This window comes from Cetorhinus maximus, chromosome 25, assembly GCF_964194155.1.
Source record: "Cetorhinus maximus chromosome 25, sCetMax3.hap1.1, whole genome shotgun sequence".
Classification (NCBI taxonomy): domain Eukaryota; kingdom Metazoa; phylum Chordata; class Chondrichthyes; order Lamniformes; family Cetorhinidae; genus Cetorhinus; species Cetorhinus maximus.
The window spans coordinates 39,810,331-39,836,688 of NC_135903.1; the positions used below are offsets into that span (position 1 = coordinate 39,810,331).

Genomic DNA, 26,358 nt, shown 5'->3' on the forward strand with positions numbered 1-26,358 from the left:
TGTGAATCAGCTTTACTTACCTTACCAATGAAGATGACTGAACTTTTCTCAGAGATGGCCAGAACAGTTGATGATGATTTGGATTTGAATTAAGTCAGTGCAGATATCTCAAAATCTACTCCTTTGGCCAAACTCGTTTTAATACCTCTTTGTGGCCGGGTAATGCTCCTATGAAGCCCTTTGGGTTGTTTTAGTGCATTAAAATTACTATATTCTGCATTTCCTATGTTACATGACTGCTCTTCAAAAGTACTTCATTGGCTGTGAGTACTTTGAGATGTCTGGTAGTTGTGAGTGGCACTATATAAATGCAAATCTGTCTCTCTGTAATTCAGGTCATTGGTCAAAATGAAGCAAAATGTTACAAGAGAGAGGGTTGTGGTTTCATAAAATTGAATTAAAAAAAAATAAATTATGCTTTTAATTTTACATTACTGCCATCAGGATTAAGAGATATCCACAGAGGGAAATGTTTTTTTCTATTTGCCCTAAGTACTTTCTAGGGACAAGGTTAGGCAGTGGCTTCAACTTAAGAGACAGTAACACAAGCTCAGCATTAAGGTACTGTATAAACTGTGGAAGCAAAGCTCGTCTGATTTCATGGCTGTGTTAGGGCCCCTAATGCACACACCTGACAGCTGTTACTTAATATAATTAATACAATCCATTCCCTTTTCCAATTCCATTTATGTTTTATTATAATGATTGGCAGCTTCTGCTATTCTGCTGATTCTTGCTAATACTTTTGTGTCTTTGATGGCAGAAGAGACAGATTGTACAGAGCCCAATGGATATAAGCAATTGAGAAGGTGATTCATAAAATTTAGAAATGAGGATTGTGCTAGGAAGTCTAGTTGACTGTTACCTATTTTTGTACATGTGAAAGCTATGATCTGCATTGTGTGTCATTGTGTCATTGTACAAGATTGGTACAATCAGCTTTTGACTGGCTATCAAGATAAAAAATTTCTCTTGAATTAAATATTTTTTTTGTAAAAACAGTTTAACTTTTACTTTGAGGAACAAGGTTAACGTTTCGAGTCCGAATGACCCATCAACAGAACTAAGTAAAAATAGAAGAGAGGTGAAATATAAGCTGGTTTAAGGGGGGGTGGGACAAGTAGAGCTGGATAGAGGCCAGTGATAGGTGGAGATGGCCAAAAGATGTCATAGACAAAAGGACAAAGAGGTGTCGAAGGTGGTGATATTATCTAAGGAATGTGCTAATTAAGGGTAGAAAGCAGGACAAGCAAGGTACGGATAGCCCTAGTGGGGATGGGGTGGGGTGAAGGGAAGGGATCGAAATAGGCTAAAAGGTAGAGATAAAACAATGGATGGAAATACATTTAAAAATAATGGAAATAGGTGGGAAAAGAAAAATCTATATAAATTATTGGGGGGAAAAAGGGGGATCGGAAAGGGGGTGGGGATGGAGGAGAGAGTTCATGATCTAAAATTGTTGAACTCAATATTCAGTCCGGAAGGCTGTAAAGTGCCTAGTCGGAAGATGAGGTGCTGTTCCTCCAGTTTGCGTTGAGCTTCACTGGAACAATGCAGCAGGCCAAGGACGGACATGTGGGCATGAGAGCAGGGTGGAGTGTTGAAATGGCAAGCGACAGGGAGGTCTGGGTAATGCTTGCGGACAGACCGAAGGTGTTCTGCAAAGCAGTCACCCAGTTTGCGTTTGGTCTCTCCAATGTAGGGGAAACCGCATTGGGAGCAACGAATGCAGTAGACTAAATTGAGGGAAGTGCAAGTGAAATGCTGCTTCACTTGAAAGGAGTGTTTGGGCCCTTGGACGGTGAGGAGAGGGGAAGTAAAGGGGCAGGTGTTGCACCTTCTGCGGTTGCATGGGAAGGTGACGTGGGAGGGGGTTGAGATGTAGGGGGTGATGGAGGAGTGGACCAGGGTGTCCCAGAGGGAACAATCCCTGCAGAATGCCGCCAGGGGGGGGGGGGGGGGGGGTGAAGGGAAGATGTGTTTGGTGGTGGCATCATGCTGGAGTTGGCGGAAATGGTGGAGGATGATCTTTTGAATGCGGAGACTGGTGGGGTGATAAGTGAGGACAAGGGGGACCCTATCATGGTTCTGGGAGGGAGAGGAAGGTGTGAGGGCAGATGCACGGGAGATGGGCCGGATACGGCTGAGGGCCCTGTCAACCACCATGGGTGGAAAACCTCGGTTAAGGAAGAAGGAAGACATGTCAGAGGAACTGTTTTTGAAAGTGGCATCATCAGAACAGATGCGACGGAGGTGAAGAAACTGAGAGGATGGGACGGACTCCTTACAGGAGCTGTAGTAGCTGTGGGAGTCGGTAGGCTTATAATGATTATTGGTGGACAGTCTATCACCAGAAATTGAGACAGAGAGGTCAGGGAAGGGAAGTGTCAGAGATGGACCATGTGAAAATGTTGGAGGGGTGGAAATTGGAAGCAAAATTAATAAATTTTTCCAGGTCCAAAGGAGAGCATGAAGCAGCACCGAAGTAATCATCGATGTATTGGAGAAAGAGTTGTATGAGGGGGCCGGAGTAGGACTGGAACAAGGAATGTTCCACATACCCCATAAAGAGACAGGCATAACTGGGGCCCATACGTGTACCCATAGCCACACCTTTTATTTGGAGGAAGTGAGAGGAGTTTAAGGAGAAATTGTTCAGTGTGAGAACAAGTTCAGCCAGACGGAGGAGAGTAGTGGTGGACAGGGATTGTTCGGGCCTCTGTTCGACGAAGAAACGGAGAGCCATCAGACCACCCCGGTGGGGGATGGAGGTGTAGAGGGATTGGACGTCCATGGTGAAGAGGAGGCGGTTGGGGCCAGGGAACAGGAAACTATTGATATGATGTAGGGTGTCAAAGGAATCACGATGTAGGTGGGAAGAGTCATACGGACTCGAAACGTTAACTGTATTCCTCTCCGCAGATGCTGCCAGACCTGCTGAGTTTTTCCAGGTATTTTTATTTTTGTTTTGGATTTCCAGCATCCGCAGTTTTTTGCTTTTAACTTATACTTTCTCCCATAAGCTCAACCAGATCAAGACAGGCAGAAGACTTCTTCAATTGTGCCAAGCTGCCAATTTGCAACTGACCATTAACTGAGGCGTTTAAGATGTCTGACTGTCTGATTTTCTGCTCTCTTTTGCGCACAGCTATGTAAATGCAACTGAAAACTTTAAAGATTAATGGCCCTCTACTTTGCATTGTAAAATACTCTAGAGAACATTTTTTGCTGATGCACATCCTCATTTGACTGAGCTGATTATTGAGTATGTTCTGCAGCTCTGAGTTTAAAATTTTATTGCTGGTCTGTGTATTGTGCGACAATTCCTCAATTTGGAATCGGCTTTTTGTTTACCCTAATTACCCTTGTTTAGTTACAGTGCATTCCTTTCATGATATGCATGATGCAGCAGTCTGCCAGGTAATGCACAATATGGGTGTCTGACAGAGATCTTGCCTGATACCATCTTGTCTTATGATCCTATGGATTTTTTTGTGACCTAATATAACAAGGCCCTGGGTCATTTGTTTTTAAAAAATTCAGTCAGTATACTCTACCAGTAGGGTTGGATTTGTGTGTAAGATTTTTGAAGTTGTGTCTTTGCTTTGTCTACTAGACAAATAGATCATGCATTTCATAGTTTGTTTTCAGTTTTATCCCTTTGAGGCATTAGCTCATGCTATACAGTATTGGCCCTCTGGTACTTTTCTCACTGGTCATCCATTCTTTGTATGTGAATCTGGCGCTGGCTATTGTTAGGATACTTGGCCACTGGAGGCATTAGCAATAATGATCATTTACATTTAAATGCTTTGCATTGTTGGGGTGTGGATGGGGCAAGAGATGAAAAAATCGTGATAAGAGAGTGATTGGTTAGCCAGGATTCGTTTGTCAGTTAGCAAAGGTGAATTAGATAGAAGCAAAATACTGCGGCTGCTGGAAATCTGAAACAAAAGCAAAGTGCGGGAAAAAGTTGGCAGGTTTGGCAGCATCTGTGAAGAGAGAAACAGAGTTAACGTTTTGAGCCCACTATGACTTTTCTTCGAAACATATGAGAGTTAGAACTTCTTTCATCTGGCATCTACTTCCTACACATACTCATGTTTTCCAGCAGAGATCAGGATAAAGAACTTTGAGTGTTGGTTTTATTTCCTCCCTCACTCTACCTTCTCTTCCCCTTTTGCCCTTTTCTGCTCATCAATTCTGAGGCTGGTTTAAGTACTGTGCCTGCTCGTGTGGCTAATGTGTCAATTTACATTCTATAGGCCATTTGGGGAATGTGCCTTTTTTTCCCCCTATTTAATGGTATTCCTGATGTGGATATTTTATGTAATAAACAAAGGGCACAGATAAAGATTTCCTCACTTAGGTTGTTGGCTATAAGATGTAGGCCTAGGATGGAAAAAGTGTTGGTGATCAACGTCTAGGAGGTCTGAGACAGGATTAGGAAGGTTTTGTGGACCAGGATAGCTATTTTGCTTTGGATTTGGTAGTGAGAACTTGCTGACACATCATTTAGATTTTTTTGTTTGCGTTGAATATAAACTAAGTTCCTTGTTAGGAGGTGTCTGTTGTTCCCCTTTTCAAAGAAAGCCTAAAATCCCCCTTTTCCAGCTGCAATGGTGATGTATGGTTGTCATTAGTTAGTATTGATGGACTTTCTGTAGGGCTGGGAGAATGGCCCTCCTGTGCTGGTTTTTAGTATTTGCATTCTTTTGAGTTTGTGTGACCTTGGTTGTGATTTTCAAACTGTTGTCATGTAACCTTTGGTCCCCTGATTGTCAACATATCATGTACGTGACGATATGCAATTTGCCTTCTTCAAATTTCATGCAACCCACACGATCTCTTGAGGGATATGAACAGCTTCCAAGAAATAAAGATCCGTGAAATTTTTCCTTGACACCAGCCTGAAGGATCAAGCTGACAAATCAAATTCCATAATTGGCATAAGCACATCTTCCATAGAGTATTTAATTGCATCTCTGCTGTTAAAATCTTCAGTGCAGTTCTTAAACAGGCCATTGAAGCCATATTTGACTCAGAACTTTAACTTTGTTTCTAGCTCTCCACAGATGTTGCCAGACCTGCTGAGTATTTCCAGTACTTTGTTTTAATTTCTAGCATCTGCAGTATTTTTCTTTTATTATATGAAATGTCGTGCTTATATTTCATAAATGAATGTGCTTGTTTTCTGGAAAGAATGTATGTACTGGATTTGTACAAAGGCTGGAATCGTGTTTGCAACTTTTGTATGGCACTATCAGAGGGTGACACTGGATCTACTATTATGGTGCTACTGTGATCTTTATGAGGGGGAAGTACAGGTTACAACATGCCTTTGTGATCGATTTCACATCATGTTGTAGCTGTAATGTTTATTGTGGAATTGTGTAAATATATCAGTTTGTTTAAACTAGGGTAAGTCTTCAGTAAGGTTATTACTGGCGAATTTACAGTAAAATAGACCTCTTGCATTTTTGTCCTTCATGTGAAACCTGCATGAGGATTTCCAAACTCAAACAAAAATCATTTACCGTAAATACATAACATACAGGTGGTGGGAAGCACTCAGTAGAGTGCATACCTCTGCTATGCTGTGTTAACTCAACGTTACTACAATTAAGCAGCTCTTCCTCGAGGCTTTTTTCCTGCCTGGTTGATGCTCTATAATGACAAAGCTGAAAAAAATAAATATTTTTATTAAGAGCGTGCATCTAACTGAGGAGGCTTTGGGCCAATCTATATCCAATAACCTGCTCTGAAAACTCTGCTCACATTTAGACAGCTGTGGCAAATTCCACCACAGCAGCTGAGACAACATCATTCTAAAACAATCAACAACATTGTTTTAAAAATGTCTATTTTCCCTATGTTCCAGTGTTAACTGACCTGTTAAAATTTTCAGGATCCAGATCTGCGTCTTCACCTAAAGCTAAATAGCTTATTCTTGGGCCATACCCTATATGTGTGCCAAGTTTCGTTAAGATCCACCCATTTGAGATATATTGTTAAGAGACAAACAAATGGGGCGAAAACATTTCCTCCGCTCACCTTCAGTGGTGGAGGTTGAAATGGTACTATATTACCAGAGTTTTGCAACTCTGAAGACCTTGCAAGCCGCAACAATCAAGCTTTAGTTTCTGTGTTGATTGAACCCAGATCTTTTTATTGTGGTTTATTTGAACTTTTTGTTGCATAAAGGATAGAGTGAATTTGGTCCATAAATGATAAAAAAAACAGAGGATACAAGACCTGAAGGTTCTAACAAATTAGCACTGTAATATATGTGTGCCAGGCGGATCAAATCCATGAGGGAAACTTGATCATGTGGTCACAATGATTTTGCAATTTGTATTCCTGAATTCAGTAATAATAAGTCCACCAAGACTCTAGAGATTTTTTACAAAACTAAATTAAACATTTATTAGCGAAAGAAAAGATTTCAAGCACGCACAAGGGTATACAAATTACTACTATAATAACTCTTAAAACCTCTAATTAACCTGGCTTCCAGTTACACCCACGTTAAGGGGAAGCGATGGCGTCGTGGTATTGTCGCTGGACTCGTAATCCAGAGACCCAGGGAGGTGGTGGAATTTGAATTCAATAAAAATCTGGAATTAAAAGCCGAATGATAAACATGAAATCATTGTCGATTGTTGTAAAAAAAAAGCCATCTGGTTCACTAATGTCCTTTAGGGAAAGAAATCTGTCGACCGTGTGACTCCAGACCCACAGCAATGTGGTTGACTCTTACAGCAAGCCACTCAGTTGTATCAAACTGCTACAAAGTCACAAAAAAGGATTGAAACCGGATGGACCACCTGGCATCAATCTAGGCGCCGGAAACGACAACGGCAATCTCAGCCCTGTTGACGCAGCAAAGTCCTCCTTACTAGGACCTGGGGGCTGGTGCCAAAATTGTGAGAGCTGTCTCACAGACTAGTCAAGCAACAGCCTGGCATAGTCATCCTCATGGAAACATATCTTACAGATAATGTCCCAGACACCACCCTCACCATCTCTGGGTATGTCCTGTCCCATTGGCAGAGCCAGCAGAGGGCGCGATATAGTGGTGTGTAGTTGGGATGGAGTTGCCCTGGGAGTCCTCAACATCGACTCCGGACCCCATGAATTCTCATGGCATCAGGTCAAACATGAGCAAGGAAACCTCCTGCTGATTACCACATACCACCCTCCCTCAGGTGATGAATCACTGCTTCTCCATGTTGAATACCACTTGGAGGAAGCATTGAGGTTGGTAAGGGCGCAGAATGTACTCTGGGTGGGGGACTTCAATATCCATCACCAAGTGTGGTTCGGTAGCATCACTCCTGACCGAGCTGGCCAAGTCCTAAAGGACACAGCTGCTAGACTAGGTCTGCGGCATGTGGTGAGTTAACCAACAAGAGGGAAAAGCATACTTGACCTCATCCTCACCAAGCTGCCTGCCGCAGATGCATCTGTCCACAACAGTATTGGTAGGAGTGACCACTGCACAGTCGTTGTGGAGATGAAGTCCTGTCTTCACATTGAGGATACCCTTCATTGTGTTCTGTGGCACTACCACCATGCTAAATGGGATAGATTTCAAATAGATCTAGCAACTCAGGACTGGTCATCCATGAGGCGCTGTGGGCCATCAGCAGCAGCAGAATTGTACTCAAACACAATCTGTAAACTCATGGCTCAGCATATCCTCCACTCCACCATTACCATCAAGCCAGGGGATCACCCTGGTTCAATGAGTGCAGGAGGGCATGCCAGGAGCAGCACCAGGCATACCTAAAAATGAGGTGTCAATCTGGTGAAGCTACAACACAGGACTACTTGCATGCCAAACAGCAAGTGATAGACAGAGCTGAGCGATCCTACAACCAACGGATCAGATCTAAGCTCTGCAGTCCTGCCACATCCAGTCGTGAATGGTGGTGGACAATTAAACAACTCATTGGAGGAGGAGGCTTCACAAATAACCCCGTCCTCAATGATGGAGGAACCCAGCACATCAGTGCAAAAGATAAGACTGAAACATTTGCTACAATATTCAGCCAGAAGTGCCGAGTGGATGATCCATCTCGGCCTCCTCCAGAGGTCCCCAGCATCACAGATGCCAGTCTTCAGTCAATTCGATTCACGGCTGAAGGCACTGGATACTACAAAGGCAATGGGCCCTGATAACATTCCGGCAATAGTACTAAAGACTTGTGCTCCAGAACTTGCCGTGCCCCTAGCCAAGCTGCTCCAGTACAGTTACAACACTGGCATCTACTCGTCTATGTGGAAAATTGCCCAGCCATGTCCTGCACACAAAAAGCAGGACAAATCCAACCCAGCCAATTACCGCCCCATTGGTCTACTCTCAGTCACCAGTAAAGTAATGGAAGTGGTTGTCAACAGTGCTATAAAGCGGCACTTGCTTAACAATAACCTGCAGACTGACACCAGTTTGGGTTCTGCTAGGGCCACTCAGTTCCTGACCTCATTACGTTCTTGGTTCAGACATGGACAAGACAGCTGAACTCCCGAGGTGAGTGTGACATCAAGGCTGCATTTGACTGACTGTAGCATCAAGGAACCCTAGAAAAACTGGAGCCAATGGGAGTCGGGAGGAAAACTCTCCACTGGTTGGAGTCATACCTAGCACAAAGGAAGATGGCTGTGGTTGCTGGAGGTCAATCATCTTAGCTGCAGGATATTACTGCAGGAGTTCCTAAGGGTAGTGTCCTCAGCCCAACCATCTTCACCTGCTCCATCATAAGGTCTGAAGTGGGGATGTTCGCTGATGAATGCACAATGTTCAGCACCATTCGTGGCTCCTCAGATACTGAAGCAGTCCATGCCAAATGCAGCAAGACCTGGACAATATCTAGGCTTGGATTGACAAGTAGCAAGTAACTTTGGTGCCACGCAAGTGTCAGGCAATGACCATCTTCAACAAGAGAGAATCCAACCATTGCCCCTTGATGTTCAATGGCATTACCATCACTGAATCCCTCACTATCAATATCCTGGGGGTTACTATTGACCAGAAACTGAACTGAACTAGCCATATCAATACTGTGGCTACAAGAGCAGGTCAGAGGCGAGGAATCGTGTGACAAGTAACTCACCAAAGCCTGTATACCATCTACAAGGCAAAAGTCAGGAATGTGATGGAATAACCCCCACTTGCCTGGATGAGTGCAGCTCCCACAGCACTCAAGAAGCTTGACACCATCCAGGACAAAGCAATCCGCTTGATTGGCACCACATCCACAAACATTCACTCCCTCCACCACCGACGCACAGTAGCGACTGTGTGTACCATCTACAAGATGCACTGCGGGAATTCACCAAGGCTCCTTAGACCGCACCTTCCAAACCCATGACTACTGCCATCTAGAAGAACAAGGGCAGCAGATAGATGGGCACATCACCACCTGGAAGTTCCCCTCCAAGTCACTCACCATCCTGACTTGGAAATATATCGCCATTCCTTCAGTGTTGCTGGGTCAAAATCCTGGAACTCCCTTCCTAACAGCATGGTGAGTGTACCTGCACCACATGGACTGCAGTGGTTCAAGAAGGCAGCTCACCACAGCCTTCTGGAGGGCAACTAGGGATGGGCAATAAATGCTGGCCCAGCCAGCAAAACCCACATCCCGTGAATGAATGAAAAAAAGAAAGTGGTAAAAAAAATAGATTTAAACAAATCCAGGCAAGTCTATATAATACCCTGGACAGTAGAATCCACAAGGCTTTTCCCAGTTTCTGTTTCTGTGGACAGCAGCTTAATGAACCAGTGCTGAAGGCTTTTCACACTTTTGGTAGACCTCATAACGCCTTTCTCTCTGACACATGGCCTCTTCTCCTTTTTACATGTTTCTCCCTTTTATTGCAAATTTCATTGTTCCCATATGTCTTTGGAACTTTACCTTTCTCATAGTATTAGCACCATGAAAAGATTTATATAATCAGTAACGTTTGGGAAAAATAAACACACTGCTTGGCCTAGCTTCTCTGGCTAGGTGTAATATCCTACCATCGCTTCGAAATTCAAACTATCCTAATTTATCTACAAACGCAAATTCTCCTCACCTCACATTGTAAAAATTGAACCATGTTTACGCATTTAGCATTTCAAACCTAGCTTCTTTTGATGAGTCAAAGCCTCCAGACCAGCTGTCCCCCACTCAATTAAATCCCCCCCCATACACAGACATACAAACACACACACACAAACTATCCAAACACCACTATTAGCCTACTTTTACAATAAATCACAATATTATTATTATTATACTTTTGTGAAACTTGGAAATAAACATCGCTGGCAGGGCCCTCAACCGTGTCCGGCCCATATCCCGCGCATCCTCCCTCACGCCTTCTCCTCCTTTCCAGAAACATGATAGGGTCCCCCTTGTCCTCACTTATCACCCCACCAGCCTCCGCATTCAAAGGATCATCCTCCGCCATTTCCGCCAACTCCAGCATGATGCCACCACCAAACACATCTTCCCTTCACCCCCCATGACGGAATTCCGTAGGGATCGTTCCCTCCGGGACAACCTGGTCCACTCCTCCATCACCCCCTACTCCTCAACCCCCACTTATGGCACCTCCCCATGCCCACGCAGAAGATGCAACACCTGCCCCTTCACTTCCTCTCTCCTCACCGTCCAAGGGCCCAAACACTCCTTTCAAGTGAAGCAGCATTTCACTTGCATTTCCCCTAACTTAGTCTACTGCATTCGTTGCTCCCAATGCGGTCTCCTCTACATTGGAGAGACCAAACGCAAACTGGGCGACCGTTTTGCGGAACACCTGCGGTCTGTCTGCAAGAAAGACCCAAACCTCCCTGTCGCTTGCCATTTTAACACTCCACCCTGTTCTCTTGCCCACATGTCTGTCCTTGGCTTGCTGCATTGTTCCAGTGAAGCCCAACGCAAACTGGAGGAACAGCATCTCATCTTCCGACTAGGCACTTTACAGCCTTCCGGGCTGAATATTGAATTCAACAACTTTAGATCTTAAACTCCCCCTCCCCCCATCCCCACCCCGTTTCTCCCCCTCCCCCCCCTCCCTTTTTTTTTCAATAATTTATATAGATTCTTCTTTCCCCACCTATTTCCATTATTTTTAAATCTAAAACTAAAACCTTGTTAGTCTGTCCACCCCACCCCCACTAGAGCTGTACTTTGAATATCCTGTCTTCCATTCTTAATTAGCACTTTTCTTAGACAAATATCACCACCTTCAACACCTCTTTGACCCTTTTGTCTGTGACATCTTTTGATTATCTGCTCCTATCACTGCTTATCTCCACAATCACCACACCCTCAACGTCTCTCTTCCCCCCCCCCCACCCACCTTAAACCAGTTTATATTTCTCCCTTCTCCTAACTATGCTTCAGTTCTGCCAAAGGGCCATGAAGGCTCAAACCGTTAACTGATTTCTTCTCCGCCGATGCTGCCAGACCTGCTGAGTTTTTCCAGGTAATTCTGTTTTTGTTTTGGATTTCCAGCATCCGCAGTAGCTTTTAGCTTTTTGTTTTTAATAAACATCGCTGTTTAATTTCTCACTTATTTGGGCAATTATTATGGGAGATTGTACTGTTAACAGTCCACGGCATAGTTTATTTCACAGTTGTGAAAAATTTACAAATATGAGAAAGAGGTTACCTTTCCAACATAAAATAAACAGAATAATGTACCATTGCTCTAATTTATTGATAAGATCCTGCCTATATGGAGGAACAAAGAAGAGAACTGGTTTTGAAAACCTGAGAGAGGTGCCTGGGAAGTGCACCAAATTTGGACCATTCTCCTCGTCACGCAGTGATGTCCACATCAACTGCACTGCCTAGTAGCGACTGATGATGAAATTTTGGTTTCCATCAGAATTGATATTGACAGTGAATATCACAGGCGTGATTCATAATCTAAAAATCATTTTTAAAAATTAAGAATTTAAAATACTTTAAACACAAAAATCTTGCATATGAGCATTTTTAATCCACATTTTCCATTATACATTTCTGTGCCCACATGTATGATGGAAACTGTGTGTGTTGTGTCATGCTGCCGGTGGTGCTTAATCTCCCTGCTCAATACTTAATAAAGCGAAACTGCTTTCTTCTAACTTGCTCTCCTTTGCTACCCAAATTGCTGGGTGGTTTAGTATTTGATTATAAGTAATATAACATACAAGTCTTTATATTAAAAATAACAACAGAATATATTACTTCATGATGGTGACTGAATTGAGTGTGCATGTCCTTCTTCAGTTATCTTCTGCCTTCGAACTCTGGTTCAGCTGAAGATTGCACTAGTTGTTGACTCCCTGCTTACAATGACATGAGAGATTGATTAGTGGGAAGTGAGAAATATGATCACAATCGCATGATATTCACAACCTTTTATATTTTAGACAATGTTCCATTAAAATTAACCCTTTGGTTAAATTAAATGCTGCAGAGGCAAGCCAGTTCGCAAAGGTATTAAAGTATGTGCAACTCAGCATTTTGTAGAAGAACTTCAACCCTAAGAACTAGTCAAATGTCTAAAGTACAAAAGGTTGTGAATATCATGCGATTCTGTGATCGTATTTCTAGTTGAATTATATGCCTTTTTGAGAGGTGAAGAATTTTCTCAGCTTGCAAATTGTGAAATGTCTCTCTTCTCCCATAAAGGGTTAATGTAAAATGCTGTTAAATTTTGGAACTTGAAGAGAACTATGTGATGAATTTGACTCCTGTAACAGCTGAATACTTGGGAAAATCCTCTATTGGAGAATGATTGGTAGAAGTTGCTATATGTAGCTTCAAAATAGTTTTTCTTAGTTTATAATCGGATTGATTTAGAAGATAATTCAGCCCTTTTTTATTCTCTTCCTCTCTTGTTTTTTGGTGTTGTCTTTCTGTACCCTTGCCTGTTGTGCCAGAATGGTGAAATAGGCCACTGTTGCAGTTTGTTGTGAGACTCAGCCTACCGATAGTTGTGAAATTCACCATTGGAATTGGCAAACTTGTTATGGTAGAGATCAAAAATTCCACTTTTTCAGTTTCTCAGCACAAATATTAAAAGTCAACTGAGTTGCATTATGACTTGGTGAAGGCAGAACCATGCCTCTTCTTAAGTTTGTGGCATTCTTTAGGATTCTTAAAAAAAAAGGTTGACACCCATGTTATAGGTCTTTGGAACCATTCAAAGGGATACTCGGGAAACGTCCCCATTTCCCAAAAAGCCAGTCTGCCTTGAACGGGGAATGATATTTCATGAAATCATATTACTTAAACAATTAAATAGAGTTAATATGGTTATTTTCTTTGTTTTTTTTTCCATCTAAATGCGTCGTACAAAAAACTTTTTGACTTGTCATAAAATTTAAAGCTACCAGTTGCTTTGACGATTTTGGAACCTCAGTGATTGTGTGGTGTGCTCCTTCAGTGGTGCATTGTTACTTAGAATTTCCTCCTAAACCTGCCTTTTGATCAGTTTCAATGAGGAGGCTGTTTGTAGTTTTAGGACCAGTAACTGATTCATCATTAAATGCAATTCTCCCTAATGATGTGAACATTTTGCTACATTTTAGCTTTTACTCAATTGTTTGGTACTGCTGTGTCCTTTACAATGCAGCTACTTGGGCTGTAATTAAAAGAAAGTTGTGTATTTATATAGCACGTTGATAGCATGGATGACTCAAAAGCACATGACAGCCATTGAAGTACGTTTTTGAAGTAAAATCACTGTTGTACTGTAGGAAATGCGGCAGCCAATTTGACTCAGCAAACTCCCACAATCAGCAAATTGATAATGATCAGATTATCTGTTTTGTGATGTTGATTAAAGGATAAATAATGGCCAGAACATTGGTAATAGCTCCTTGCTTTTCTATAGTGCGATGAGATCTTTTGCATCCACCTGGGCAGGCACATAAGGCCTCGGCATTTCTGACATTGCAATGCTCCCTCAGTATTGCATTGGAGTGTCAGCCTTGATTTTTGACTTCACGTCCTGGAGTGGGATTGAACCTGAAGCTTTGTGATTTATTGGCATGTGTGCTACCAACTGAGCCCCAGCTGCCACATACAAATTGAGATTCAAATTGTCAGTCACTGCATTATGCTCCAAGTTGATCTGGATGTAGTGATATTTTCACATTAATGATTCCAGTTTCTCTACTTATTTATCTCAAACTTACTAAAGCTGCAGTTTTAATGGATGTACAGTTCTACAACATCGGGACCCAACTGGCAGTGATGCACAACAGGGATTGTCTCCCTTCATTGCATTGGTTATATTAACTAAATACAAACAATATGTCACTGCATATGCTTTGATTTATTAACAAGAAGATTGCAATTTCCTAAGAGGCAAGGGGGAGGGTACCAGGATGCCATCCAGGTGAGCATCAGGGCTGCAATGTTTCAAATGAGCAAGTGTGCCTGCTTTAACGCAGTAACCTACCTTTATAACACTTTCCTTAAAGGTAGAAAAGCATTCAATCATTCTTCATCAGAAAATTTGCGTATATTTGCTGTCAACCATGGCTTAGTGAGTAGCTTTCTTGCCTCTGATTCAAAAGTTTGTGAATCCGAGTCTTGCTGAAGACTTGAGCACAAAATTCTGGGCTGGCATTCCAGTGCAATGCTGCTCAGTCCGAGATTCCGTCTTTCAGATGAGATGTCAAACCGAAGCCCTGTCTGCAATGTACACTCTAATTTCTTTTTTGCCATGCACGGCCCTTCAAAAATGTTTTGCACGGACATGCACACACTGAAAACTAAAGGAGCTGGCATGTTCACAGCCTGCGTGGGAACTTTCTGATTGCTGCATGGCTATGCCCCTAAGAGAGAACATTGTCTACTCTCTCTAGTGGATGTAAAAGGTCCCATGGTATTATTTTGAAGAGCAGGGGTGTTATCTCTAGCGTCCTTGCCAATATTTATCTCTCAAACAATATCACTAAAATCGGATTATCTCATCATTATCACATTGCTGTTGTGGAAACTTGCTGTACACATCTTTGGCTGCAACCTTTACTACAATTACAACAGTGACTATGCTTCATAGGTATTTCATTAGCTGGAAAGCACTTTTGGAAGTTCTGAGGTTATGAGAGGGGCTGTTTAGGTACAAGTCTTTTTTTCTGTTAAACACAATTAAGTCTTACAAACTGAAATATGATTTTTGGACCTTGGCCATTTGTGGAAGAACCACTGCCTTTGGCGTGCCCTGTTAGATGCGATTTTATTGCTTTAGTCTGTCATATACGTTGTTATTGACAAAGTTCACTTGTTTTATTTGATAGAATTTGGAGTAGACGCTGACAAGCCCTGGGGGTGAAGATATGTTCCGTAACAGCCTAAAGATGCTTCTCAGCGGTGGGAAGTCTAACCGCAAGAATAGATCAAGTGGTAGGTAGTGTGTTTCATCTGTTACTAGTGCACAAGCATAAGAATCCAGATGCATATTTATTTGACAGTGTTTACATTTACATGCTTTTAACGAAAAGCTACTTTGATCAGTGGGATATTAACAGATATAGTGTGCATTAGATGCTCTGTCGTTGAGCATATTCAAAGCTGCGATTGATTGATTTTTGGACTCTTAAGAGAATCAAGGGATATGTGGATCAGGCTGGAAAGTGGATTTGAGGTTGAAGTTCAGCCATGATCCTGTTGAATGGTGGAACAGGCTCAAGGGGCATTAGGACTTACTCCTGCTCCCATTTCCTATGTTCTAAAAATGCATAGTTAGGCCACTTGCTAATGATATGTGGGTGTGTATACATATCTGTTTGGGGACATTGGATGTACAAGGATATTCATCAAATAAACTTCCCTATAAGGTAACCAAAATTCAATTGATTGAATAAATACCTACACGCAGCCCCTTATATCCAATCAGGATGTCAGACGTTTGCTGCTATATAGTTAGTGTCATATATTGTGTGTATGTAAATACTTAACTGAACAATGTATTAACCCAACATATTGGACCAGAATTTGCTGGCAAAATAACGACAAGTTTAATGTGTAAAATGGTTAGCAATTTGTAGGAGGAGCAGATAGCCCATGGGTAGCAAATCGCCACAAATTGCTGGACGATTTGAGTCACTCCACTGTTAGCTTTGTGAAAATGGCAGCTTCATGGCAACCTCACAAAGTGCAAGAAATTGCTGAATTTGCACATGAATTAGCAATTCAGCTTGTCGTGGAATGCTTGGGCTGTTACTGAACATTAGGTACCATTTTAACATAGGAGTTTATTTTCCTGAAATATCACTCATTCTCCCCATCCCAGAAAGGGAACTGTTAAAATTGTGGAGTCCCATTTATGCAGATAGTAAATGGTTGCTAGAATTTTTATAAATTTTAAATTTGAATTTTTTCCTTACTTTGTCTTTTATTCTTTCATTACAGTTCCCTCCCCTCCAACTTTTATTTCTCTTTCTGTACCTGATTTCAGTAATCATGCTATTTCCTTCTCCATTGTACCACTGTTCATTTCTCAATCCTTAAATCTCATGGTTTAAGGAGATGGACTGTTGGCCCCATTGTTTACAAAGGTCCCAGATACCCCATGGTTCTTGCCATGCTGCTTTCAGCTCACACTTGCAGCAATTTGTAGTGCAGAAAATTTTCAAACTGAGAAGTATGGGGAACTAAATGAGCATGTTCCAGAAAATTCTGGACAATTATTTCAATGATTAATAATTTGTTAAGAGCAGAATAAGGCCACTTTAGTAAACACTAAAATAGTTTTTTCTCCATCTTCTAATTTTGCTTCCTGATTTGTATTTCTGAAATAGGATCATGTAATTAGCTTTCTGAGAAGATTTTAACAAGGTTAATCTTTTAAATCCACAGCTGAAAAGCCATGTTTTGTGATCCAAGTTTCAACAAATAGTTCCTGGGTCAAGTCTTTGAAGGTTCTGTCATTACCAATATTCTGTTTTGGCAAATGTTATCCTCTATAACTGTATCAGGAAAAGGGAACTGATGGTAGTGGTGTGAAGAGGTGAGCAGTTTGTGTGGGATTTATATACAGCAGCTACTGGAATTACAATGATTTTAGGACTTTGAGTGGAATTTTTGTTCCAATTCGACTCTTATTCCTGAAATGGCTCCTTATGGAAATGTGATGCCATGGGCACTGCTGACCTTCATCCCTGGCAATGACTTCTCTGAGAGTATAGGCAAGCTATTCAGTTGTGTGGGACACCACAGATGAACCTAATTCTGCCCTTAGCCTATATCCACATAGCTTCATGTATTTCAGGGACTGCTGGATAATGATCAGGAATCCAGTTACACTGAGGCTTAATGTAATGCACCTGTGATTGTAATGTTTGGCTGATGTCAGCGAACTTAATGTAGTCTATGGAGTGAACCTGGGACTTTATTGTTGATTCAGCTGTTCACTGCATAAACTCACTCAGCCATTCAAAGTTGATAATGAGCTTTTATTCTGGCAAAATCATATGGGAAGGAAAGGGGGTTGAAAGAAAAAAGCTTCAGATAAGCCAGATTTCTCTAACGCAACTACCAGCAATTTAGAGCCTGAGTGGATAATTCTAATTTAAATATTTGCAAAATTGGAGAGAATTTCAGTTCAGAGTTAGGCAGAAGTAGAAGTGCTTCTGGACATGGGCTTGGAACTGAATACTTGTCTTTGAAGCCCAGCAAAAAAAATAAAGCTATGGTAAAACAAAATTAGAGACTAGTTTGTGTAAGTACATAAAAAGCTTCTCAAGTATAAAACCAAAGCCGCAGTAGTTACCGTATGAAATATTTGAAAAATGAATTGTTTTACTGTAAACCCAATTATTAGCTTTGTCTTCAGCTGCTGTGCTCAATGCAACACAATCCAAAATAAACTAAAATGCAAAAGTAAAACGGTACAGATGCTTGAAATACTCAGCAAGTTGAGAAGCATCTTCGAGAGTAAAACAAGGTTAATGTATCAAGTGAATAACTTCGATCAGAATTGAAAAAAGTTAAGAGATGTAACAAGTTTGAAGAAGTATAGAGGCAGAGAAAGAGGGGAGGGGAGGACAGCACAAAGGGAAGGTTCTGTGATAGGGAAGAAGACAGCAGAGATTAGCTGACAAAAAGGATGATTGTGCAAGGCAAATGGGTGTGGTAATGGGACAAAAGATGGATCTAAAAGAAATGTGAATTTCAAATCGGAACCGCTGTTCCAATTGTTTCCATAGTTGCTAATAATTCTGCTGTTGTCATTCACACCTCCTCTGGAGCAGGGGTTCTCAAGGGGGTGGGGGGGGATTGTCCTCAGACTTATAGACATCTGCAAGATAATGTCAAAGGTGCACCAAAAATAGAATAACCAAACATAAGCTGGTACTGTATCTGTACACTGCCACTTTCACCACCAAATAGCAATTTGCTCTCCACTTTCAGTGCCACTGCTGGTAAAATCCAACTGTTCACCTGACATGTTTTTGCCTTCTATTGGCCATCATTGCCCCAGCCTGGCCATGCGTGCGTCATGGTAAATGCAACAGCAGCAATGTTGCTGATGTTGGTTTGCTTTCACAACCATGTGGTAGCATGGTAGTGATGCTGGAGCCAGACAGCAGCTCTTGATGGAGCAGGTAAGGCAAGTGAGGCTAACCTCAGCTTAAGTGAAAAGGTTTGGTGCCATGCTTCAGTTTGGGGCAGGAGGGCGCTGTGTTCCTTGATGCCCAGCATCCAACGTTTGATCTGCAGGTGATTGGACCATGTTCACGGCAGGGAATGTGTAGTTAGAAAGGATTCGGCCAATGGTTGGTATCAGGCTTATCATGGACTGAGGCTGACCGCAGCCATTCTCAATATAAGAAGTGGTTTTTAGTGTCACTGACATATACAGGAAGTCAAATGTTCAAATTAAATTGAGTAATTCACTCATATTGTTTGAGATTCACAGGGCTCTTAGTTTTATTGTTTTATAACTTTATTCTCTTTCCAAACTGCTGCTTTGATTTCTATCTGTTAAGTTCCCAACTGTAACCTTTCTTGGCGAGGGAAGGAATTATTGTGCTTTCAATATCCTACATACAAGTAGGTACAGTATATTCAAGCAAACAAAATACTATAGCGCCGGAATTGTGAAATTCAAAACAGAAAATGCTGGAAAACATTGATCCAGGTGGAGAGAGAAATTGAGTTTATGTTTCACGTTGATGACTAGTTCTGAGGAAATGTCATTGACCTGAAAAGTTAACTCTGCTTCTCTGTCCCCACATATGATGCATGACCTGCCTAATGTTTCCAGAATTGGAATTGGGAGTTGTTACTCAGCACCAGCAACTAATTTCACATTTAGTAAGTAAAGCAAAAATTATAAATATGTATGATTAATTGTATAATTAAATTTTATACAGGAGCATGTGTGGAAATTTTCTAACATGGAGTAAATTGGGTCTATATTCCCTGGAGTTTAGAAGAATGAGAGGTTATTGAAACATCCAAGATTCTGAAGGGGCTTCACAGGGTAGCTACTGAGAGGTTATTTCCACTGGCTTGAGAAATCTGAAACATGGAGACAGTCTCAGGGTAAGGGGGTGTTTATTGAGGACTGAGGTGAGAAATTTCTTCACCCTAAGGGTTGTGAATCTTTGGAATTCTCTACCCCAGAGAATTGTGGATGCTCTGTCATTGAATATATTTAAGGCTGAGAGAGCCAGATTTTTGGCCTCTTGTAATCAAGGGATATGGGGAGCAATTCAGGTTGCCATATTATAAAAAGAATATGAATGCACTGGAGAGGGTGCAGAGAAGATTTTTTTTTTTATTCATTCACGGTATGTGGGCTTCGCTGGCTGGGCCTGCATTTATTGCCCATCCATAGTTGCCCTTGAGAAGGTGATGGTGAGCTGCCACCTTGAACCGCTCCAGTCCATGTGGTGTAGGTACACCCAGTGCTGTTAGGAAGGGAGTTCCAGGATTTTGACCCAGTGACGGTGAAGGAACAGTGATATATGTCCAAGTCAGGATGGTGTGTGACCTGGAGGGGAATTTCCAGGTGGTGATGTTCCTATCTATCTGCTGGCCTTGTCCTTCTAGATGGTAGAGGTCGAGGGTTTGGAAGGTGCTGTCGAAGGAGCAATGGTGAATTCCTGCAGTGCATCTTGTAGATGGTACACACTGCTGCTACTATGCGTTGGTGGTGGAGGGAGTGAATGTTTGTGGATGTGATGTCAATCAAGTGGGCTGCTTTGTCCTGGACAGTGTCAAGCTTCGAGTATTGTGGGAGATTGACAAGGATGTAAATGTGTGGATATACATATCCGGAAAGGATTGACAGGCTGGGTCCCTTTCCTCTTGAAAAAAGAAAGCTGACGGGTGACCTCATAGAGGTCTTTAAAATTATGAAAGGTTTTGTTAGAGTGAATACAAAGAGAATGTTTCCTCTTGTGGGGAAGAGCATAACTAGAGGCCATCAATATAAGATAGTCACTAACAAATCCAGTAGTAAATTCAAAATAAACTACTTTATCCAAAGAGTGGTGAGAATGTGGAACTCACTACCACAGGGAGTGGTTGAAGTGAATAGTTTAGATATATTTAAGGGGAGGCTAGACAAGCATTTGAGGGAGAAGGGAATTGAGGGTTACACTGGTAGATTTAGGTGAGGATAGAAAGGAGGTGGCTTGAGTGGAGCATTAACCCCGGCATGGGCTTGACTTGAGCTGAATGGCATGTTTCTGTGCTGTGTATCTTCCGTAATCCTATGTAATTTGTTTCTTCATTTATCCCATCTCCTTTTACTTTCTAACATTAACCTCTTTGTCACATAATTTCCCCTAGCTTCCATGCTGCACAGGCCTTCCCTTTTGTCCTTCCCTCTTTTCCTACCTCTGTACTTGCTTAAACTGCCTGTGGCGCTTTTCAGTTCTGTTGGAAGTTCATCGATCTGAAACGTTAACTTAGTATTAGGAGAGAGAGAAAAACTGCCTGAGTATTTCCAGCATTTTCAGCTTTCAACCCAAAACAAACTGTTGAGCTTTGAATTGAAACAGACTAAAATTATGTGAAATCTGTTTTATTAATTCGATTAATTAAAATTGATAGTAGTGGTGAGATGCTATAGGATTCTTTGAGTAGAATCAAAAGCTTTTATTTCCAATGCAATGAATTTCAACTTTCCTGCTCCTTCCACTTTGTGTGTACGTGCTTCACACCATGATCATTCCTTAAGGGGCTGCTTATAAAGCAGAAAACTGTATTTCAAACCCTGAGGAATTTGATTGACATAGGGGTGATGGTTTGATATGTTGTCTTCTGAAATGTTTGTGCTTCTGTTTTCACTGCAACTGCTACTACAGCTACAGACAGCTGGGAGTTTAAGTGTTATTTTGGCTCCTGCTTTTGGTTGAGCAGGAATTTGGGATGAACAGCCTAGTGACTATTTCTTTCGGAAACTGCACGGACTCGCCTTAACCCACTAGAAATAAGGAAATCACTGAATTGAATTTGTTTGAAAAACTAAATGCGGATTATTTCACTCTCTATCAGTTTCCTTAGCCAAGGATTGTTCTTAGAATAAAAGTAGTTTCTGAGGACTGAATTTAAGCCAAACCCTAGTAATGGATACTGTAGTGCCAAGTGGCTTTGTGTCTGCTGTTCCTTTCTATTGAATCTCTGATGGCAATCATTTGGTCAGGGGAAAGATATAGGGCAGAATCTGAATGACTTACTCCACTTCGCTGAAAAATCAGCAAGGGAGCTGTCCGCAGCTGACATTGCTCAAGAATAAGGAGGAACATGTAGCAAATTCTGTCCTTATTTAAAAAATGTAGACCTCAGATAATTCCTATAACGTTTATTTACCAAATAATTCACAGGATCCTTACTAAGCAATTTTGTGTACCTGCTGTTTTGAACTGCCGTTTTTTTCTAAACAGTTTAATTATTTTGGAAGGCCTCATGTTTCTATTTCCCTTTTAAAAGAAAAGTTAAAATCAGATATGCATTACTTTCCTTGTTCAAGATATCTTCAGTGGAGCTGAAATGCCAAGACATTGCAACTCCATATGCTCAGGGGAATCTAGCCCAATTTAAATCACCTAGATCTGAATCAGCTGTTCTACTTTTCTTCCAGCTTTACTGTATTAACTCATGCACGGATAGATTCTTTTTAAACTAAGAGGGTCATATGAGTCTCACAATTGAGCATAATAAAGGTAATAGCAACATTTCTGGACAATAACTTACAGAATAATTTGAATGTTCATTTAAAGTAAGCAATTTGTTTATGCTTTGTTCCTTTATTCAGAAATAATGCTTACCGATTGTGCTTTAGAGACTTTTTCTTGTGCTGTGCCATTAAACGAACAAGAATTCAAGAATTTCTACTTGTTTTGTGTTGCAAGTCCACTGGAATCTTGGTTTGCAATGCCCTATTGTCCAGCAATGTATTTCGGATCACCTATGTGTTTAAGTGTTCAGTATTTCAGCACGATAGAAGAACACGTTTATCTGGGGGTAGTACAGAAGCCAAATTCTCTGCTTGTCCATTTGGTTAAAAAAGAAACTTCTTACAATGACAATTTGCCACACACTGACTGTTTTCAAATATATGTCCACCATTGCCTTAGCTGTAGCTCAGTTGATAGCACTCCCAACCTTGAGTTACTAGTTTCTGGGTTGGAGCCCCACTCCATGACTTGAGTATAAAAATCAATGCTGTCATTCTAGTGCAGTACTGAGGGGGTGCTGTCTTTTAGGTGAGATGTTACACTGAGACCCTATCTGACCTCTCAGATGGATGTAAAAGGTCCTATGACACTTTTCGACAAAGAGTGGGGAGTTATGCCTGGTCAGTGCTCTGGCCAATATTCAATTCTCAATCAGCATCAGAAAAATAATTATCTGGTCATTAACAGTTGCTGTTTGTGGGAGCTTACTGTGTGCAAATTGACTGCTGTGTTTCCTACATTACAACAGTGACTGCACTTCAAAAGTACTTCATTGGCTGTCAAATCCTTTGAGCTGTCCAGTAATTGTGAAGAGCACTGTATAAATACAAATCTTTCTTTATTGAAGTGCCAATTGAATAAGTGCCCATTACTGGTACAAAAACAAAAATACCTGGAAAAACTCAGCTGGTCTGACAGCATCTGCGGAGAGGGATACAGTTGACGTTTCAAGTCCATATGACCCTTCATCAGAACTAAGACGTATAGAAATTAGATGAAATATAAGCTGGTAGAAGGGGGTGGGACAGGAGAGCTCGATAGGGGGCCAGCGATAGGTGGAGGCCAAGAAGAGACTGCCAAAGGTGTCATAGACAAAAGGACAAAGGGATGTTGACGGTGGTGATATTATCTAAAGGATGTGCTAATGGGGACATTAAGGGAAGCAAGCTAGTGGCAGATGGCCCTAGTGGGGGTGGGGTGGGGGGAAGGGATCGAAATGGGCTAAAAGGTGGAGATGAAACAATAGATCGAAATAAATTTAAAAATAGGAGGGAAAAGAAAAAAATATAGTTGTAAAAAAAGTTTAAATTGGAAAATGGGGGATCGGAAAGGGGATGGGGATGGAGGAGAGAGTTCATGATCTGAAATTGTTGAACTCAATAGTAAGTCCAGAAGACTGTAAAGTGCCTAGTCAGAAAATGAGGTGCTGTTCCTCCAGTTACTGGTGTCTGATTAAGGTTTAATTGTCCACTTTGAAAACTATAGGAAGGATTTTTTAAGGTAGTGATGAAGAGTTGTCAAGTCACTGAAATTTGCACTAAAATGCTTTTTCGAAATATTCATGATTTGACTAAAGAGAAAAGTTGCTTTCAGTGCAGTTTTTTTAAAATATGATAGCAGAGAGAATGAAATACCATATTCACTGACCACGGGGGAATCAGAAATAAAAAGAGCAAATGTTGGAAATACTCAGCAGCTCAGGCAGCATCTCTGGTGAGAGAAACAAAATTAATGTTTCAGGATGATCTTTCGCCAGAGTCAGTATTAGTTTCTGTGCCTTCTGGCAAATCTGAGGCCAACTCTGATTCTCTCGAGAAAGTGCTTGTAAACAGGAAAATGCCCATATAGCTTTGAGGATTGATTCCTGTGGCTCTTTAAGGATTACTGGAAGTAGATTTATTTTACTGTGGTGATGCAAAGCACCCCATTTATTTTCTTGAGGCAGTGCATGCAAGAAGTGTGAATACCTGATTTTAGATAGGTTCTTAGGAGCAGCACCATGCCTTTGTTATAACCTTCCTGGAAGAAGAGAAAAGGAAATTGAACTACAGATAAATTGATTCCTTCCTGACACCACTTTCTGAAGGAGGATATTAGCAGAAGTTTGTGGATAGATCTAGAGACTTGCCTTGTCAATTGGGGAATTACATATTTCTTCCAAACCCCAAATGCTGGTACAACATGGTGAAGTTGATGACAACTGACTTTAAATAGTACTCCTATGTAAGCAACACTTCCCAAAGTATTTCACAAGTTGAAGACCGAGCAGGGAAATTTAGAAGGGAGACTGAAAGGGTTGTTAAGAGGGAAGTTTTGAAGAAAGGGTGAGAGATAACAAAGCAGAGGTTTGATTGGAGGAGCCAGGAAGAAAACAATCAAGAACCAAATCAATGGAAGTCCTGTTGTCTGGGATGTGGGATTAGAGAAGATTTTCCAAATACGGGCAAGGCTATGAAAATACCTGAAAATTAAATTGAAGTCCTTGAATTTGTTTTACTAGGAGATGAACTAGTGGAGCTCCGGAGGAGGAATGTTGTGTTGGATTTTATATGGGGTGGGCTCAAGACTTGAAATTTTGATTTAAGTGAGGTTTGTGAAGATGCGGATGCGGAGGTCAAAGTGGGGGAAGCATTTTAAGTATTGTGATTGTTTACTACATTTGAGTTTTATATCATACACAATGAGAACTTCAGGATGACTTAACAGACTGGTGAAATGATCAGACACATGGCAGACATGAGGCGAGCACAAAGGTGAAGTGATATATTAGGTAGCAAGAAAGAGGGCAAGTTATACAATTTTAAAAGAAGTGCAGGAGCAGAGAGAACTGGTGTATATGTATAACATCTTAGGCAGAACATGTAAAGAAGATCTTTTTAAAAAATGGCTTTATTAATAGAGGCATAGACTCACAAGCAGGTTATGCTAAATCTTTATAAGACTGGCTATGTCTCAGTTGGAGTATAGTGTTTATTCTGGCCACAACACTTCAGGAAGGATGTCCAGACCTTGAAGAGAACACAGAAGAGATGTATTGAATGGTACCAGGGATGAATGGTTATGGCGAGAGACTGGAGAAGCTGGGGTTAAAATCATGAAAGATTTTGATAGTATTAATAAGAAAAAACAGTTTCCAGTGGCAGAAGGGTTGATAACCAGAGAATCCAGATTTAAGGTCATTGGCAAAAGAACAGGGATAACATGGAGAAAAAAAATTTTGGAAGTGAATTGTGATCTGCAATTCACTGCCTCAGAGTGCTGGTAGCAGAATCATGATAACATTCCAAAGGGAATTTGATAAATACTGAAAGAAAAAAAGATATAGGGCTATGGGAAAGAGCAGGAGGATGGGCATTAGTGGATAGCTCTAAAGAGCTAGCACAGACAGTGTGTCGAATTGTCACCACCTGTATTGTATGATTCTATGAAAAAAAATTAGGTTGGAAGAGGGTCAGATTTTAGGAAGAGCATTTTTGTTAGCATAAGAAAACCGACACCTTAAGCTACAGAGCAATGAACCTTAAGTTCCGTTAAATGTATTTTGAAGTACAATGCAATTGTGCTGAAGTATTTGTCATGCAAGGAATGGTAGATTTATAATTTAAAGTACAGATCTTATTGAATGTGAACATTGAACAGAGTAACTGTTCAAAATATTGGTTTAAAAAGGCCACAGTGTCCAGTGCTGTGTGGATTCCATAACCCAGTTAAGGAACTGACTCACTGTCTCACCAGCGCAAAAAGTACACTCCAGCCTAAAAGGTGTTAATTGCGCATATCCTGAAAAGCCATCAGAAGGCATTCCTGAATTGGGTCTTTTGAAAAAATAAGTAATTATTTTAACCCATCAAGATGGATGTCTTAATCAATGGGATAGTAATGCAGAAACGGTAAAGCAGGATGTGGCTGATCAGTCTAAGGACACCACCGTATTTGGTAACCCACACAAGGACTGATTGCTCATTGGTTGAAGAAACCAGCCTCATCCCTTCAAGATGATTCCTGCAAACATCTTCTACCTTGGCTGTTGAAATCTCTTAACCAACTCATCGACTAAAGAAGACCTCTCATCAGGCCTGCAACCTTGATCTTCAGATTACATCAGACAAGTGATATATCAGAATTTCTTTTTTTTTCTTTAAAAGTTGTAACAATGCACTATC

At 41.2% G+C, this 26,358-nt stretch overlaps 1 protein-coding gene across 2 annotated transcripts in view; it reads left to right on the forward strand.

The window, feature by feature from the left end:
- LOC144668069 (protein TANC2-like) overlaps positions 1-26,358 on the forward strand; it is a 923,845-nt gene that overhangs the window by 243,454 nt on the left and 654,033 nt on the right. For both annotated transcript variants that reach the window (XM_078529835.1, XM_078529836.1), the window contains one exon: positions 15,299-15,404. In XM_078529835.1, coding sequence (XP_078385961.1) covers positions 15,338-15,404 — 67 coding nt within the window. In that variant the 5' untranslated portion in view covers positions 15,299-15,337. The remainder of the gene's footprint in view (positions 1-15,298; positions 15,405-26,358) is intronic.